Raw genomic sequence first — 17,713 nt, forward strand, 5'->3', positions numbered from 1 at the left:
CTGGAGAGGTGATGTTGAGATGTGTTGCCTCATATTTGTGCATCATTTATGAGGGCTGTTATCTGAAGCGCAGCCCGTCTGTGTTTTCGGAGGATGAAAAGTCTGATGAACTTATCTGTAACCGAGGTCATTCTTGGTCTTCCTTTTCCTGGGACAGTACTCATAAAAGCTAGTTTCATCACAGCAAATTCAGGTTTTCATGACTGCATGTCGGCATACCTAAGTTCTAGCATTTTTTTTTTTTTTTTTACTGACGTTCATCTCTTAGGCTGTGTGCACAGTGCATTTTTTTTTGCATTTTCGCAGCGTTTTTTTCCCCACGCGGAATTGGCCAAAAATGCCATGGAATTTTTATGCACAATGACAATCCTGAAGTGTTGTGCACATGATTAGTATTTGCAGTGCTTTTTTTTTTTTTTTTTGCAGCATGTCAATTCTTTGTGCGTTTCTGCAGCGTTTTTCATCTATTTCAATTAAGTCAGTCATATCCGCAGCAAAAACCCAGGTAAAAATGTTTGCGAATGTTTGAATTTTTGTTTGGTTTTCACGTACTTCCTATAGTGTTTCCCACGCTGTCATCTGTGTGACAGCATGGGAAACATTGGGGCAGTGGTTCTGATCGGCAGTAACGCTACCGCCAGTAAGACCGTTGGCAGAGTGCTGCAGCATCACTGTGTCAGATGTCGGCGTGACCAGTGGTAACGCTACCACCAGTAAGACAGTCTGTCAGAGTGCTGCGAGGTTATGCTGTCAAATGTCAGTATGACACCACAGCTGTGACTGTGACCCACAGCAGTGACCTGCGGTTAAAAGCTTACCGCAGGTCAGCAAGAATGGGCTGATGAGACTACTCCTTCCATTAGGCTATGTCTGTTGTCAGTGATAACAGTGACAGCAGGTGCCGCTGATAGGAGATGTAGTCTCATCAGCCAGCGCCTGTGCTCGGTTAAAAAAAAAAAAAAAAGGAAAAAAAAAATGACACATCTTCAAATAAAATTAAAAAACATTATACTCACCTTACACCAAATCCATGATGCCCATGTCTCCTAAATAAAAATAAATAATAAAACACCATATACTCACCTTTCTGCCTTAGTCCATGCAATTCCGAGTGTCCCACGGCGATCTCACGTGTAGAACAGTCACATCTGGAGATCTGACTGCTCTACCCAGCCACCGGCTATACACTGACAGGAGGTCCGGTGATACACTGAGCTGCTGTGAGAGGTCACCGGAGTTCATCAGCTCCGATGCTCTCACGGCACAGCTGCGTGAGAACTTTCTCACTCAGCGGTGGTGTTGTGAGGGAGATCAATAGAGCTGATCAGCTGATGAACTCCAGTGAACTCTCTCACAGCAGCTCAGTGATAGGCTGCCGTCACACTAGCAGTATTTGGTCAGTATTTAACATCAGTATTTGTAAGCCAAAACCAGGAGTGGGTGATAAATGCAGAAGTGCACATGTTTCTATTATACTTTTCCTCTATTTGTTCCACTCCTGGTTTTGGCTTACAAATACTGATGTAAAATACTGGCCAAGTACTGATGTAAAATACTGACCAAATACTGCTAGTGTGACGGCAGCCATACACTGCGGGAGCGATTACCTCCTGTCAGTGTATCGCCAGCTGTCATTGAGAGTAGTCACATCAGTGACTGCTCTCAAAGTCATCAGGATCATTGTGGGACATTATGGATTATCTTCTCTGCGGACAGGTGAGGAATATTGTGTTTTTTTTATTTTTGTTGCAGGAGATGGTGTCAGTGGATTAGGCGTTTGGTGTGTATGGTTTAATTAAGATTCATTAAAGGAGTCTCATTATTTCAAATAAAGGACTTTACTCTCGGTGTGTGTTATTAATATCAGCCCGCAGCAGTCTGCATAGCCTTTGCTGGTTAGATTTTATAGGGGGTCCCTATGTCAATTTTATTTCTGGGGTTTCCCTGTAAACTAACCAGTAAAGGCTAAGCAGACAGCTATGAGCCGATATTAATAGCCTGGGAACCTTTATAGCTATTGGGTATAACCAAGAAATTATATCACAACATTTTTAAAAAAATATCTTTAGCTCAAAAAAAGCCTTCATTGCTGTACAAAAACGCATGCAAAAAATGGGTGTTTTTCCTGCCAAGAGATGCAGAAACCTTGCAAAAATTTCTGCAAGCAAATAAAAAGCCTTAAAAGGAACCTGTCAGCAGGATTGTGCACAGTAACCTACAGACTGTGTCAGGTCGGCGCCGTTATACTGATTAAAATTACCTTGGTTGATGAAATACGTCTTGTGGTTGTTTTTTTAATCTTTATTTTCAGTTTTGTGCTAATGATATGCCCGTGCTTTGAGGCAGCCTGTAGGGGGTCTGCATGTGGTGCTCTGATTAGGTATTTATAATGAAGACTGCTGACAGGTCACTGATCCTTCACTGACCTGCCCCTTAGTTTGCATAATGAATACCTAACATACTGAAGAAAAAAAACGCAGATGACCGCCTTAGCACCTGCGCTGTAGCATAATCGCATGTTCAGTGTCCTAGTAATAACAATTCTTAATGTTATTGAGCATAGATGAGTCTCACTTTTTGTATTGAAGAACTGAAATAAATGTAACTTTTTGATGATATTCTAATTTAGTTAGTGAGAAGCACTTGTGTGTTTCTTTCATCTTTAACTTGTGGTTTTGCTGCCTTCAGCTCAAATTTATAGTGTGCACATTACAAGAACAAGGAAAAACCATTGGATGAACAAGCACGTCCAACCTCTTAACCAGTATACAGCATAAATAAAAATGTATATATAATTAGATATGTTGCTGTATTATAATATTTGATCACAATTTTCCTGCAGCTTGGCTGTATCTGTCAAAATGAACATTCTGCTACTAGCTCCTGGACTTCTGTATCTCCTTTTGTGCCAGTTTGGACTACTGCGCACTATACCAAAACTCTGTATCTGTGCCATGCTTCAGGTGAGTGCCCTCTGACCTGGTATCAGTTTATCTGCTTTTGTATATGTATGGTTTAAATTGACCTAAAGACCTAATTCCAGGGTTGTGGAGTTGGTAAGCCAAACTTCCGACCCTCACTGTCCCTGACTTCCAACACCATTACTCCAACTCCCCAGCCCTGCCTCATTACTGAGCCTGTACATAAAGTGCAGCACAGATTGATCTCAACTACAACTCCCCAGCACTGCCTCACTACTGAGCATGTACATAAAGTGCAGCACAGATTGATCTCAACTACAACTCCCCAGCACTGCCTCACTACTGAGCATGTACGTAAAGTGCAGCACAGATTCATCTCAACTACCCCTCCACAGCACTGCCTCGCTACTGAGCATGTACGTAAAGTGCAGCACAGATTCATCTCAACTACAACTCCACAGCACTGCCTCACTACTGAGCTTGTACATGAAGTGCAGCACAGATTCATCTCAACTAGAAGCAGAGCTCCTTGACCAGGAACAGACATTTATAGGACATTTCATAACATTCCCAAATTTCTATGAAAACATTTACAGCACATCCTGTACTGAACAACTGTACCCAATTATATATTTTAGGAGTTTGTCCATTTTATATCGATTCCTAGAAAGTGGACACAGACTCCACAGCCCTGCCTAATTAATACGTTCAGTTGTTCCAGCCAAAAAGCAGAACATTTAAAAGAAACCAAAATAGAAAGGAAGAGGTTATAATATGTTTACACATCGAGTACTTGACATAGATTATAGTGAGATTTTACACAGAAATCTGTCAAAAACGGACTGCAATCCACCTTCAATTAATGATAATAGCTCTGTTTGAACAAAGGTAGTCCTCTTGCAAATGCTCTACTAATCAATCTGCACATCCACAGCAGAAATCCAAGCGTTCACCTCAGATTTCAACCACTGGTCTCTTGGCAAGGCTAGTGTTGGATTGATTTTTCAGTCACAGAAATTAGCACTAAATCTAATTGTATTCTAACATTACAGTCCTCTATCCTGGATCCATCTCTGGTTTTGGCTTTTATAATTATTATTTTAACCCCTTTGCGACATTCTCCCCTTTTGATGTGGGCTCAGGTGGTGAGCCACTTCTTTTCCAGCATGTCAGCTGTTTTGAACCCATTTAACCTGTTAAATGCCGCTGTCAAACTCTGACAGCGCCATTTAACATGCGCTTCCGGCAATCGCGCCGGATATCCACCAATCGATCACCCCCGTCACGTGATCGCGGGCCACCGATGGGTTGGCATGACAACCCGATGTCTCCTGCAGACCTCTATAATTGTCAATGCCGGATTGCTATGAGCGCTACCCGGTGGTCAGCGCTCATAGCAAGTCAGCAATTCTGTTACATACAGGCGATCTGATCAACGCCTGTATGTAGCTGAGCCAATCGGGATATGGCAGCTTCTAGTCTCCCATGGAGACTATTGAAGCATGACAAAAGCAAAAAAAAAAAAAGTTTAAAAAAATAATAATATAAAAGCTCATTCAAAATACAACCATAAGAAAAAATCAAACATAGACATATTTGGTGTTGCCGCGTTCAGAATTGCCCGATCAAAAGAAAAAAAGGATTAACCTGATCGCTAAATAGCGTAGCGAGAAAAGTCAAAATGCCATAATTAAGTTTTTTTGGTCACCACGACATTGCATTAACCCATTCATGACCAGAGCTTTTTTAGGTTTTCGTTTTTCGCTCCCCTTCTTTCCAGAGCCGTAACTTTTTATTTTTCTGTCAATATGGCCATGTGAGGGCTTATTTTTTGCGGGACAAGTTGTATTTTTGAATGACATCATTGGTTTTAGCATGTGGATGTGTGGATTCAGGTAAAAGAGCAGCCCAAGGTAAAATTATATATTTAATCTCTTTAACCCCTTAACGACCTTTGACGCATACGCTGCGTCATGAAAGTCGGTGCCAAAACGACCTATGACGCAGCGTATGCGTCATGGAATGATCGCGCTCCTGCAGATCGGGTGAAAGGGTTAACTCCATTTTCACCCGATCTGCAGAGACAGGGGGAGTGGTGCTTCAGCCCAGGGGGGGTGGCTTCACCCCCCCGTGGCTACGATCGCTCTGATTGGCTGTTGAAAGTGAAACTGCCAATCAGAGCGATTTGTAATATTTCACCTAAAAAACAGGTGAAATATTACAATCCAGCCATGGCCGATGCTGCAATATCATCGGCCATGGCTGGAAAACCTGAAGTGACCACCCCCCACCCCACCGATCGCCCCCCCCAGTGCTCCGGTGCGTGGTCCGGTCCCCTCCGTCCTGTGCTCCGCTGCCCCGTGCTCCTGCCCGCTCCCCCGTCCTGCTGTCCGCTCCCCCCGTCCTCCGATCACCCCCCCTGTGCTCAGATCCACCCCCCCACCACCCCTTCATACTTACCGATCCTCCCGGTGTCCGGCCGTCTCCTCGCTGGGCGCCGCCATCTTCCAAAATGGCGGGCGCATGCTCAGTACGCCCGCCGGCCGGCAGATTCCTTACAGGTACATTTTGATCGCTGTGGTAGTTTCTACCACAGCGATCAAAATAAAAAAAATAATAAATAACCCCCCCCCTTTATCACCCCCATAGATAGGGACAATAATAAAATAAAGAAAATATATATATTTTTTTTTTCCACTAGGGTTAGGGTTAGAACTAGGGTTAGGGTTAGAACTAGGGTTAGGGTTACGGGTAGGGTTAGGGTTATGGCATGTGCGGATTTGGCAGCGGATCCGCAGCGGATCGGCCGCGGATCCGCAGCGGATCGGCCGCGGATCGGCAGCGGATCGGCCGCGGATCCGCAGCGGATCGGCCGCGGATCGGCAGCGGATCGGCCGCGGATCCGCAGCGGATTGGCCGCGGATCCGCAGCGGATTGGCCGCTGCGAATTCGTAGCAGTTTTCCATCAGGTTTACAGTACCGTGTACACCTATGGAAAACCAAATCCGCTGTGCCCATAATGCGGAAAATTCCGTGCAGAAACGCTGCGTTGTATTTTCCACAGCATGTCAATTCTTTGTGCGGATTCTGCAGCGTTTTACACCTGTTCCTCAATAGGAATCCGCAGGTGAAATCCGCACAAAAAAACACTGGAAATCTGCTGTAAATCCGCAGGTAAAACGCAGTGCCTTTTACTTGCAGATTTTTCAAAAGTCGTGCGGAAAAATCTCACACGAATCCGCTACGTGGGCACATACCCTTAGGGTTAGGGTTGGAATTAGGGCTAGGGTTGGAATTAGGGTTACGGGTGTGTTGGGGTTAGGGTTGTGGTTAGGGGTGTGTTGGGGTTAGGGTTGGGATTAGGGTTATGGCTACAGTTGGGATTAGGGTTAGGGGTGTGTTGGGGTTAGTGTTGAAGTTAGAAATGAGGGGTTTCCACTGTTTAGGCACATCAGGGGTCTCCAAACGCAACATGGCGCCACCATTGATTCCAGCCAATCTTGCATTCAAAAAGTCAAATGGTGCTCCCTCCCTTCCAAGCCCCGACGTGTGCCCAATCAGTGGTTTACCCCCACATTTGGGGTACCAGCGTACTCAGGACAAACTGGGCAACAACTGTTGGGGTCCAATTTCTCCTGTTACCCTTGCAAAAATAAAAAATTACTTGCTAAGACATAATTTTTGAGGAAAGAAGAATGATTTTTTATTTTCACGGCTCTGCATTGTAAACTTCTGTGAAGCACTTGGGGGTTGAACGTGCTCATCACACATCTAGATAAGTTCCTTGGGGGGTCTAGTTTCCAAAATGGGGTCACTTGTGGGGTGTTTCTACTGTTTAGGCACATCAGGGGCTCTGCAAATGCAACGTGACGCCCGCAGACCATTCCATCAAAGTCTGCATTTCAAATGTCACTACTTCCCTTCCGAGCCCTGACGTGCGCCCAAACAGTGGTTTACCCCCACATATGGGGTATCACTGTACTCACAACAAACTGGGCAACAAACATTGGGGCCCAATTTCTCCTGTTACCCTTGTGAAAATAAAAAATTGCTTGCTAAAACATCTTTTTTGAGGAAAGAAAAATGATTTTTTATTTTCACGGCTCTGCGTTGTAAACTTCTGTGAAGCACTTGGGGGTTGAATGTGCTCATCACACATCTAGATAAGTTCCTTGGGGGGTCTAGTTTCCAAAATGGGGTCACTTGTGGGGTGTTTCTACTGTTTAGGCACATCAGGGGCTCTGCAAATGCAACGTGACGCCAGCAGACCATTCCATCAAAGTCTGCATTCCAAAACGTCACTACTTCCCTTCCGAACCCCGACGTGTGCCAAAACAGTGGTTTACCCCCACACATGGGGTATCAGCGTACTCAGGAGAAACTGGACAACAACTTTTGGGGTCCAATTTCTCCTGTTGCCCTTGCAAAAATAAAAAATTCTGGGCTAAAAAAATATTTTTGAGGAAAGGAAACACATTTATTATTTTCACGGCTCTGCGTTATAAACTTCTGTGAAGCACTTGGGGGTTCAAAGTGCTCACCACACATCTAGATAAGTTCCTTGGGGGGTCTAGTTTCCAAAATGGAGTCACTTGTGGGGAGTTCCTACTGTTTAGGCACATCAGGGGCTCTGCAAATGCAACGTGACGCCCGCAGAGCATTCCATCAAAGTCTGCATTCCAAAACGTCACTACTTCCCTTCCGAGCCCCGGCATGTGCCCAAACAGTGGTTTACCCCCACATATGGGGTATCAGCGTACTCAGGAGAAACTGGACAACAACTTTTGGGGTCCAATTTCTCCTGTTACCCTTGCAAAAATAAAAAATTCTGGGCTAAAAAAATATTTTTGAGGAAAGGAAACACATTTATTATTTTCACGGCTCTGCGTTATAAACTTCTGTGAAGCACTTGGGGGTTCAAAGTGCTCACCACCCATCTAGATTAGTTCCTTGGGAGGTCTAGTTTCCAAAATGGGGTCACTTGTTAGGGAGCTCCAATGTTTAGGCACACAGGGGCTCTCCAAACGTGACATGGTGTCCGCTAATGATTGGAGCTAATTTTCCATTCAAAAAGCCAAATGGCGTGCCTTCCCTTCCGAGCCCTGCCGTGTGCCCAAACAGTGGTTTACCCCCACATATGGGGTATCATCGTACTCAGGACAAACTGGACAACAACATTTGGGGTCCAATTTCTCCTATTACCCTTGGAAAATTAAAAAATCCTGGGCTAAAAATCATTTTTGAGGAAAGAAAAATTATTTTTTATTTTCACGGCTCTGCGTTATAAACTTCTGTGAAGCATCTGGGGGTTATAAGTGCTCACTATGCATCTAGATAAGTTCCTTGGGGGGTCTAGTTTCCAAAATGGGGTCACGTGTAGGGGAGCTCCAATGTTTAGGCACACAGGGGCTCTCCAAACGCGACATGGTGTTCGCTAACGATTGGAGCTAATTTTCCATTCAAAAAGTCAAATGGCACGCCTCCCCTTCCGAGCCTTGCCGTGCACCCAAACAGTGGTTTACCCCCACATATGAGGTATCAACATACTCAGCAGAAATTGCCCAACAAATTTTAGGATCCATTTTATCCTGTTGCCCATGTGAAAATGAAAAAATTGAGGCTAAAAGAAATTTTGTGTGAAAAAAAAGTACTTTTTCATTTTTACGGATCAATTTGTGAAGCACCTGAGGGTTTAAAGTGCTCACTATGCTTCTAGATAAGTTCCTTGGGGGGTCTACTTTCCAAAATGGGGTCACTTGTGGGAGCGCTCCAATGTTTAGGCACACGGGGGCTCTCCAAACGTGACATGGTCTCTGCTAGCGATGGAGATCATTTTTCATTCAAAAAGTCAAATGGCGCTCCTTCCCTTCCGAGCCTTACCATGTGCCCAAACAGTGGTTTACCCCCACATGTGAGGTATCAGTGTACTCAGGAGAAATTGTCCAACAAATTTTAGGATCCATTTTATCCTGTTGCCCATGTGAAAATGAAAAAATTGAGGCTAAAATAATTTTTTTGTGAAAAAAAAGTACTGTTTCATTTTTACGGATCAATTTGTGAAGCACCTGGGGGTTTAAAGTGCTCACTATGCTTCTAGATAAGTTCCTTGGGGGGTCTAGTTTCCAAAATGGGGTCACTTGTGGGGGAGCTCCAATGTTTAGGCACACGGAGGCTCTCCAAACGCGACATGGTGTCCGCTAAAGATTGGAGCCAATTTTTCATTCAAAAAGTCAAATGGCGCTCCTTTCCTTCCAAGCCCTGCCGTATGCCCAAACAGTGGTTTACCCCCACATATGAGGTATCAGCGTACTCAGGACAAATTGGACAACATCGTTCGTGGTCCAGTTTTTCCTTTTACCCTTGGGAAAATAAAAAAATTGTTGCTAAAATATCATTTTTGTGACTAAAAAGTTAAATGTTCATTTTTTCCTTCCATGTTGCTTCTGCTGCTGTGAAACACCTGAAGGGTTAATAAACTTCTTGAATGTGGTTTTGAGCACCTTGAGGGGTGCAGTTTTTAGAATGGTGTCACTTTGGGGTATTTTCAGCCATATAGAACCCTCAAACTGACTTCAAATGTGAGGTGGTCCCTAAAAAAAATGGTTTTGTAAATTTTGTTGTAAAAATGAGAAATCACTGGTCAAATTTTAACCCTTATAACTTCCTAGCAAAAAAAAAATTTGTTTCCAAAATTGTGCTGATGTAAAGTAGACATGTGAGAAATGTTATTTATTAACTGTTTTGTGTCACATACCTCTCTGGTTTAACAGAATAAAAATTAAAAATGTGAAAATTGCGAAATTTTCAAAATTTTCGCCAAATTTCCGTTTTTTTCACAAATAAACTCAGAAATTATCGACCTAAATTTACCACTATCATGAAGCCCAATATGTCACGAAAAAACAATCTCAGAATCGCTAGGATCCGTTGAAGCGTTCCTGAGTTATTACCTCATAAAGGGACACTGGTCAGAATTGCAAAAAACGGCAAGGTCATTAAGGCCAAAATAGGCTGGGTCATGAAGGGGTTAAGGCCATGTGCACACGTTCAGTATTTTTCGCGTTTTTTTTCGCGTTTTTCGCTATAAAAACGCGAAAAAAACGCTTACATATGCCTCCTATTATTTACAGTGTATTCCGCATTTCTTGTGCAAATGTTGCATTTTTTTCCGCGAAAAAATCGCATCGCGGAAAAAAAAAGCAACATGTTCATTAAAAATGCGGAATTGCGGGGATTCCGCACACCTAGGAGTGCATTGATCTGCTTACTTCCCGCACGGGGCTGTGCACACCATGCGGGAAGTAAGCAGATTATGTGCGATTGGTACCCAGGGTGGAGGAGAGGAGACTCTCCTCCATGGACTGGGCACCATATAATTGGTAAAAAAAAAGAATTAAAATAAAAAATAGTGATATACTCACCTTCGATGGCCCCGGAGGCATGCTGCCGCTTCCGTTCCTTTAGATGGTCTGTGTTCAGGACCTGCGATGACGTCGCGGCCTTGTGATTGGTCGCGTGACCGCTCATGTGACCGCTCAGCGACCAATCACAAGCCGCGACGTCATCGAAGGTCCTGAACACACACAGCATCTATAGGAACGGACGCCTGCAGGTGAGTATAACCATTTTTTTTTTTTTTTTTTTTTAAACATTCTATCTTTTACTATTGATGCTGCATAGGCAGCATCTATAGTAAAAAGTTGGTCACACTTGTCAAACACTATGTTTGACAAGTGTGACCAACCTGTCAATCAGTTTTCCAAGCGATGCTACAGATCACTTGGAAAACTTTAGCATTCTGCAAGCTAATTACGCTTGCAAAATGCTAAAAAAAAAGCGAAAAAAACGCAAAAAAAAAAATGCGGATTTCTTGCAGAAAATTTCCGGTTTTCTTCAGGAAATTTCTGCAAGAAATCCTGACGTGTGCACATACCCTAAGGGCACACTGGACAACACACTGTATACACGATGGTTACACATACAATGGTCAGATATGCAAATACAGATAGTGATAGGAAAAAAGATATAAGCAGAATATGTCAATTAACTGGTTGATGTTCAACCATGTGTGTGCTGGCCCTCAGGAGGCATGGGCTGCCAGCTATCTCCTTGGTCCCTTCTCAGCATGTTACTTGATGCAGCCCCCACTTTTGAAGTGACCAGCAAGCATACCAGAGAGTGAAACCACATGACCTTACACTAGCCTTTATCCCCTTTGAGTCACTCACCTCCTGCCCTCTGGGCTGAACCTAAATCCTCTCCCCTTGCCTCTGCAGCTTCAAACTCCAAAACCTTAGATGGGTCATAATTCCTTAATAGGGAGGCTTTTTTGGCGCCATTGGATCTGGCCGGGCCGCTGCTACGCGTTAAGACCAAACACAGCTGTGCTATCTGGTTTCTACTGGCTGTTCTATGTATCTCCATACCCCTGGGTGCTAGAATGGGTTGAGACCCAGGCAGTAGTTTGCCATGTTCTGGGGATCTCGGAAATGTACAAACTGTACAGCTAGGATGTAAAGTATCTCCATAACGTCTTATGGAATTATATTTCTGGAATGTTCTAGAACAGGGGTGGACAGTTAATTTTCTCGAGGGAGGCCATATCAGACCATAACTGTGGAGGGCCAATCCAATAGGCCGAAATTAATTCTGCTCAATATTAATATTGATATAGTATAATATTATTGATAATTATATTAATTGTATCACTTAATATTTAGCAGAACAAAGTATGCTGATATTCGCCTATAGTTTGAACCAGAGTACAGCCCCTTCTGTATATCGTATGAGCCCTTCAACAGCCCCTTATATGCGGCATGAGCTCCACACAGCCTCCCTCTATACACTGCATGAGCCCCACACAGCCTCCCTATATACACTGCATGAGCCCCACACAGCCTCCCTCTATACACTGCATGAGCCCCACACAGCCTCCCTCTATACACTGCATGAGCCCCACACAGCCTCCCTCTATACACTGCATGAGCCCCACACAGCCTCCCTCTATACACTGCATGAGCCCCACACAGCCTCCCTCTATACACTGCATTAGCCCCACACAGCCTCCCTCTATACACTGCATGAGCCCCACACAGCCTCCCTCTATACACTGCATGAGCCCCACACAGCCTCCCTCTATACACTGCATGAGCCCCACACAGCCTCCCTCTATACACTGCATGAGCCCCACACAGCCTCCCTCTATACACTGCATGAGCCCCACACAGCCTCCCTCTATACACTGCATGAGCCCCACACAGCCTCCCTCTATACACTGCATGAGCCCCACACAGCCTCCCTCTATACACTGCATGAGCCCCACACAGCCTACCTCTATACACTGCATGAGCCCCACACAGCCTCCCTCTATACACTGCATGAGCCCCACACAGCCTCCCTCTATACACTGCATGAGCCCCACACAGCCTCCCTCTATACACTGCATGAGCCCCACACAGCCTCCCTCTATACACTGCATGAGCCCCACACAGCCTCCCTCTATACACTGCATGAGCCCCACACAGCCTCCCTCTATACACTGCATGAGCCCCACACAGCCTCCCTCTATACACTGCATGAGCCCCACACAGCCTCCCTCTATACACTGCATGAGCCCCACACAGCCTCCCTCTATACACTGCATGAGCCCCACACAGCCTCCCTCTATACACTGCATGAGCCCCACTCAGCCTCCCTCTATACACTGCATGAGCCCCACTCAGCCTCCCTCTATACACTGCATGAGCCCCACTCAGCCTCCCTCTATACACTGCATGAGCCCCACACAGCCTCCCTCTATACACTGCATGAGCCCCACACAGCCTCCCTCTATACACTGCATGAGCCCCACACAGCCTCCATATGTACACTTACACAACAAAAACGTCCTATAATAAACAAATTTGGCACTTCAAATTACCATAACAACCCAATATGTCTAGACTGGAATTAACCAGCAAAAACAAGAGAACCAAAATACACTTAAAATATAAAATTTATTGGTAATTATTAAAAGATAAAAAAAAAGAGATAATACATCAAAACACAGAAATATCCATAGAGGGGACCAAGTAAACCAACCCCAAAAATTAAAAACATAATGGCTCCCTACAGTGTAAACTTGCATGGACCTGGTGCCTAGAAAACCGCCGTATTGCATAAAGCTATATTGCAATTGTAAACAGTCATACAGGGTATTGTATATTAGTGTAATAAACCAGTGCCTATGGCTGTCATGTCGGATGCTGTTCAGACCAGGTGGTTCGACAGACAGCGGTAATTCCGCTTTTGACCACTATTTGCTCATTGGCGTCGGCTAGATTTTATCTAGCTGTTCCGGGGTTAATTTACCTGATCCTCGGATTGGAAGCTGGGCCATGCCCATTGCCTTTAAATAGTTCTCCTGATCATTGGGCGTCGCCGATTATAGCTTCTGTCTTGTGCGTTGTTATCTCGGTCTGGAGTGGAGAGCTGGTTGTTGGAGATTCGTTGCTGGTGGTGTATTTTCCTTCGTCTTATTTACTCCTTCCTATATTTGTATTTATTTTGCCCTGCACCTTTATAGTGTATTCCTGAGTGACTGCGGCGTGGTGTATATTTTCCGTTATCCTTGTCTGTGCTAACTGTGGGTATTGGAATATTACCTCTTCACTGGGTGGTGGGTGGTTGGTTTCAGCCTGGGGCTGAGCTCAGGAGACAGGGTGAGGTTCGAGGCCTGGACATGCACACCATCAGTGTAAACTCCAGGTAGAGGGTCAGTCAGGATTTCCCTAGTCTTAGGGAAATTGCAGGGGCCCGGGTTATTAGCTCTCGCTCACCTAGTCTCCCCGTGACAATGGCATCTTTAAATAATAAAATTCCTTGATGTAAACCCTGTATAACAATATTACACATCAGGTATACATTATATTACCTCTTGCTGAGGAGCCACAAGTACATCAAATGATAGACTGCAGTGTTATGGGTGGTTAAGCTGTCCCCTCTCGCCCCAACGCGCGTTTCAGTAGTGAAATATGCTTTCTAAACTGCCATTCACTTTGTGTGCCCCATGTACTTTGGTGTCTGCTCCGTGCAGTGTGTGTTGTGCTGTTTGTGTTGTGCATCTTGCACAGGTGATGTAAGGGTTAACCCTTAAAAGTGTATGTGTGTATATATGTATGTACATACATATATACACACATACACACTGTATATATAGTGTGTGTTAATTTCTGGAGCAATATAGACCACTGAAGTGGTGAAAAATTTCAAATAGATTACATCGCAGCCTCCTGTATATTTACTTAACATTAAAATTATAGACTAGATACAAAAATATTTAGAATTGATACCTTTTAATGGCTAACTGAAAAGATGGTAACAAATTGCAAGCTTTCGAGACTACACAGGTCTCTTCATCAGGCAAAGACTAAAACAAATTCTGAAGAATCACATATTTATGCACAACAGCATACAAGAAAAAAAAAGGGAAAAACCATGGATAAGACAGGTGACATGAAGCAGAATTACCATGGGTGATAAACAGTTATGTCCATATATATTGGGCCAGTTCTTCAATAAGGAATGTTTTATTGGGGTCTTGTTCTGTTGTGATGACCCCACATGGTCTGAGGGGCAAGTTCCTTAGTTGATGTAAAAAGACATAAATCCGTGCGACACATTCATTCCACCACTAAGACAGTCAAAGGTCGTCATCAGTTTATATTCCCCGACTCTTCTGTCTCTCTGGGATTTGAAGATACCTTTTAACACAAGTAATTTCATGTCCATAATGCTATGATTTGGGAGACAGAAATGTATTGCTACAGGTAGATCCATTCTTTTTTCTCTTATTGTGTGGCGGTGAGAATTCATTCTTGTTCTAAGCTTTTGCCCTGTCTCCCCCACATACAGACCCCCAGTTGGACATTTAGTACAAATTATCAGGTACACCACATTAGGAGTGACGCAGCTGAAAGTACCTGGGATCTTGTAGTGCTGATGTGAGCTGGGGATCTTTATCTTGTCCGTGCTCATTATAAATGGACAGGTTTTACATTTTTTCTGATTGCAGGGAAAGGTTCCTGCAGCTGTTGGAGAGGACAGGGAGCTCTTGACAATGATGCTTCTTAGATTTGGGGGCTGCCTAAAACACAGTAGTGGGGGGTCTGGAAAAATGGATTGTAATCGGGCATCTTTTTGCAGTAAAGGTTGTAATTTCCGTGCAGCTCCCCTTAGCACCTCCAGATTTGGATTGTAGGTGACTACTAGAGGCACTCGATTATTTTCTTCTTTAGCTTTGTAATGTAGCAGGTGATTCCTTGATATTCTGGTGGCTCTTGTAATCTGGTTTTCAATTGTTCTTGGATGGTAGCCCTGATTCAGAAAGGTCTTTCTGAGGCGACCAAGGTGTTCATCCCTGTCCATTGGGTTGGAACATATACGATTGTATCTGATGGCTTGGCTGTAGACAATAGAGGTTTTTATGTGTTTTCGATGGAAACTGTCCCATTTAAGGTATGTTGGACGGTCGATTGGCTTCTGATGCAGGGATGTCTCTATTTTATTGTTCTGCAGCTTAATGATGGTGTCCAAAAAGTTAATTTCAGTACAGGAGTAGTTGAGTGTCAAGTTGATGGTGGGATGAAATTGATTAAACTGTTCATGTAACGACTTTAGCTGTGGCCCAGACTCCGTCCAGATGATTAAAATGTCATCAATGTATCGGTAGTACGGCAGAGGCCTGGTGGGACATGAGGACAAAAAGTCGCTTTCAAGCTTGGCCATGAAAAGATTTGCATACTGTGGGGCCATTTTACTTCCCATTGCTGTTCCCGTCTCCTGTAGATAGATCTTCTTGTCAAATTCAAAGTAATTGTGGGAGAGGATGAATTTTATAAGTTTCACCACAGAAAATTCATCCTCACCCACCAGAATATCAAGGAATCACCTGCTACATTACAAAGCTAAAGAAGAAAATAACCGGGTACCTCTAGTAGTTACCTACAATCCAAATCTGGAGGTGCTAAGGGGAGCTGCACGGAAATTACAACCTTTACTGCAAAAAGATGCCCACTTACAATCCATTTTCCAGACCCCCCACTACTGTGTTTTAGGCAGCCCCCAAATCTAAGAAGCATCATTGTCAAGAGCTCCCTGTCCTCTCCAACAGCTGCAGGAACCTTTCCTTGCAACCAGAAAAAATGTAAAACCTGTCCATTTATAATGACCACGGACAAGATAAAGATCCCCAATTCACATCAGCACTACAAGATCCCAGGTACTTTCAGCTGCGTCACTTCTAATGTGGTGTACCTGATAATTTGTACTAAATGTCCAACTGGGCATCTGTATGTAGGGGAGACAGGGCAAAAGCTTAGAACAAGAATGAATTCTCACCGCCATACAATAAGAGAAAAAAGAATGGATCTACCTGTGGCAATACATTTTTGTCTCCCAAATCATAGCATTATGGACATGAAATTACTTGTGTTAAAAGGTAGCTTCAAATCCCAGAGAGACAGAAGAGTCGGGGAATATAAACTGATGATGACCTTTGACACTTTCACTGCAGGAATGAATGTGTCTCACGGATTTATGTCTTTTTACATCAACTAAGGAACTTGCCCCTCAGACCATGTGGGGTCATCACAACAGAACGAGACCCCAATAAAACATTCCTTATCTAAGAACTGGCCCAATATTTATGGACATAACTGTTTATCACTCATGGTAATTCTGCTTCATGTCACCTGTCTTATCCATGTTTTTTTTTTTTGTTTTTTTTTCTTGTATGCTGTTGTGCATAAATATTTGATTCTTCAGAATTTGTTTGTCTTTGCCTGATGAAGAGACGTATGTAGTCTCGAAAGCTTGCAATTTGTTACCATCTTTTCAGTTAGCCATTAAAAGGTATCAACCACTGAGGACTCTCAATTCTAAATATGTTTCTATCTACTGGCTAACACGGTACCAAGATATATTTCCTTCCTGTATCAGACTAGATACATGCATTTATATATCATTACAAATACAATATACCGTATATACTAGAGTATAAGGGTATGTGCACACGTTGCAGATTCTCTGCGGATCCGCAGCGTTTTTTGAGGTGCAGAAACGCTGCAGATCCGCAATTGATTTACAGTACAATGTAAATCAATGAGAAAAAAAAAATGCTGTGCACACTTTGCGTAAAATCCGCTGCGGTTTAAAAGAAGTAGCATGTCACTTCTTTTTTGTGAATCTGCAGCGTTTTTGCACCCATTCCATTATAGAAAACCGCAGGGGTAAAAAATGCAGCAAATCCGCAAGTAAACCGCAGCAAAAACGGACAAAAAACGCGACAAATCCGCAGCTGCGTTTTCTGCCAGGAGAGGCAGAATCCGCACCAGAAATTCCTAAGCCTAAACCGCAACGTGTGCACATAGCCTAAGCAGAGTTTTTCAGCACATTTTTTTTTTTTTTTGCTGAAAACGTCAGGTTTATACTAGCGTCATTGTCCCAGAAGATGGGAGTTGGAGCAGCGGGTTACAGGAGGCAGGAGACAGCTGCTGCAGCTAAGTCCTGTGCCCGCTGCTAAAGAGAAATGAATATTCACTGCACCGGCAGTGAATATTCGTTTCTCTTATAGTGCGCACAGTATCGGCCACAGCAGCCAGCTTCCAGCAGCTGTTGGGCTATCACAGTGCACGCTACTTAAGAGTTATGAATATTCACCTCCCATAGGCATGGAGTGAAGTGAATATTCATTCCCTTAATGAGCGAGGACACTTGATTGCCTGGCCGCCGGAGCTGCTGCCACCGGAACAAGA

The 17,713-nt window shown here is 43.9% G+C and overlaps 1 protein-coding gene across 2 annotated transcripts in view; it reads left to right on the plus strand.

The window, feature by feature from the left end:
• The window catches only part of ALG3 (ALG3 alpha-1,3- mannosyltransferase), a 68,506-nt gene that overhangs the window by 28,003 nt on the left and 22,790 nt on the right, over positions 1-17,713 (plus strand). For both annotated transcript variants that reach the window (XM_077290124.1, XM_077290125.1), the window contains exon 5: positions 2,843-2,963. In XM_077290124.1, coding sequence (XP_077146239.1) covers positions 2,843-2,963 — 121 coding nt within the window. The remainder of the gene's footprint in view (positions 1-2,842; positions 2,964-17,713) is intronic.

The sequence above is a fragment of the Ranitomeya variabilis genome, chromosome 2 (genome assembly GCF_051348905.1).
Source record: "Ranitomeya variabilis isolate aRanVar5 chromosome 2, aRanVar5.hap1, whole genome shotgun sequence".
Classification (NCBI taxonomy): Eukaryota; Metazoa; Chordata; class Amphibia; order Anura; family Dendrobatidae; genus Ranitomeya; species Ranitomeya variabilis.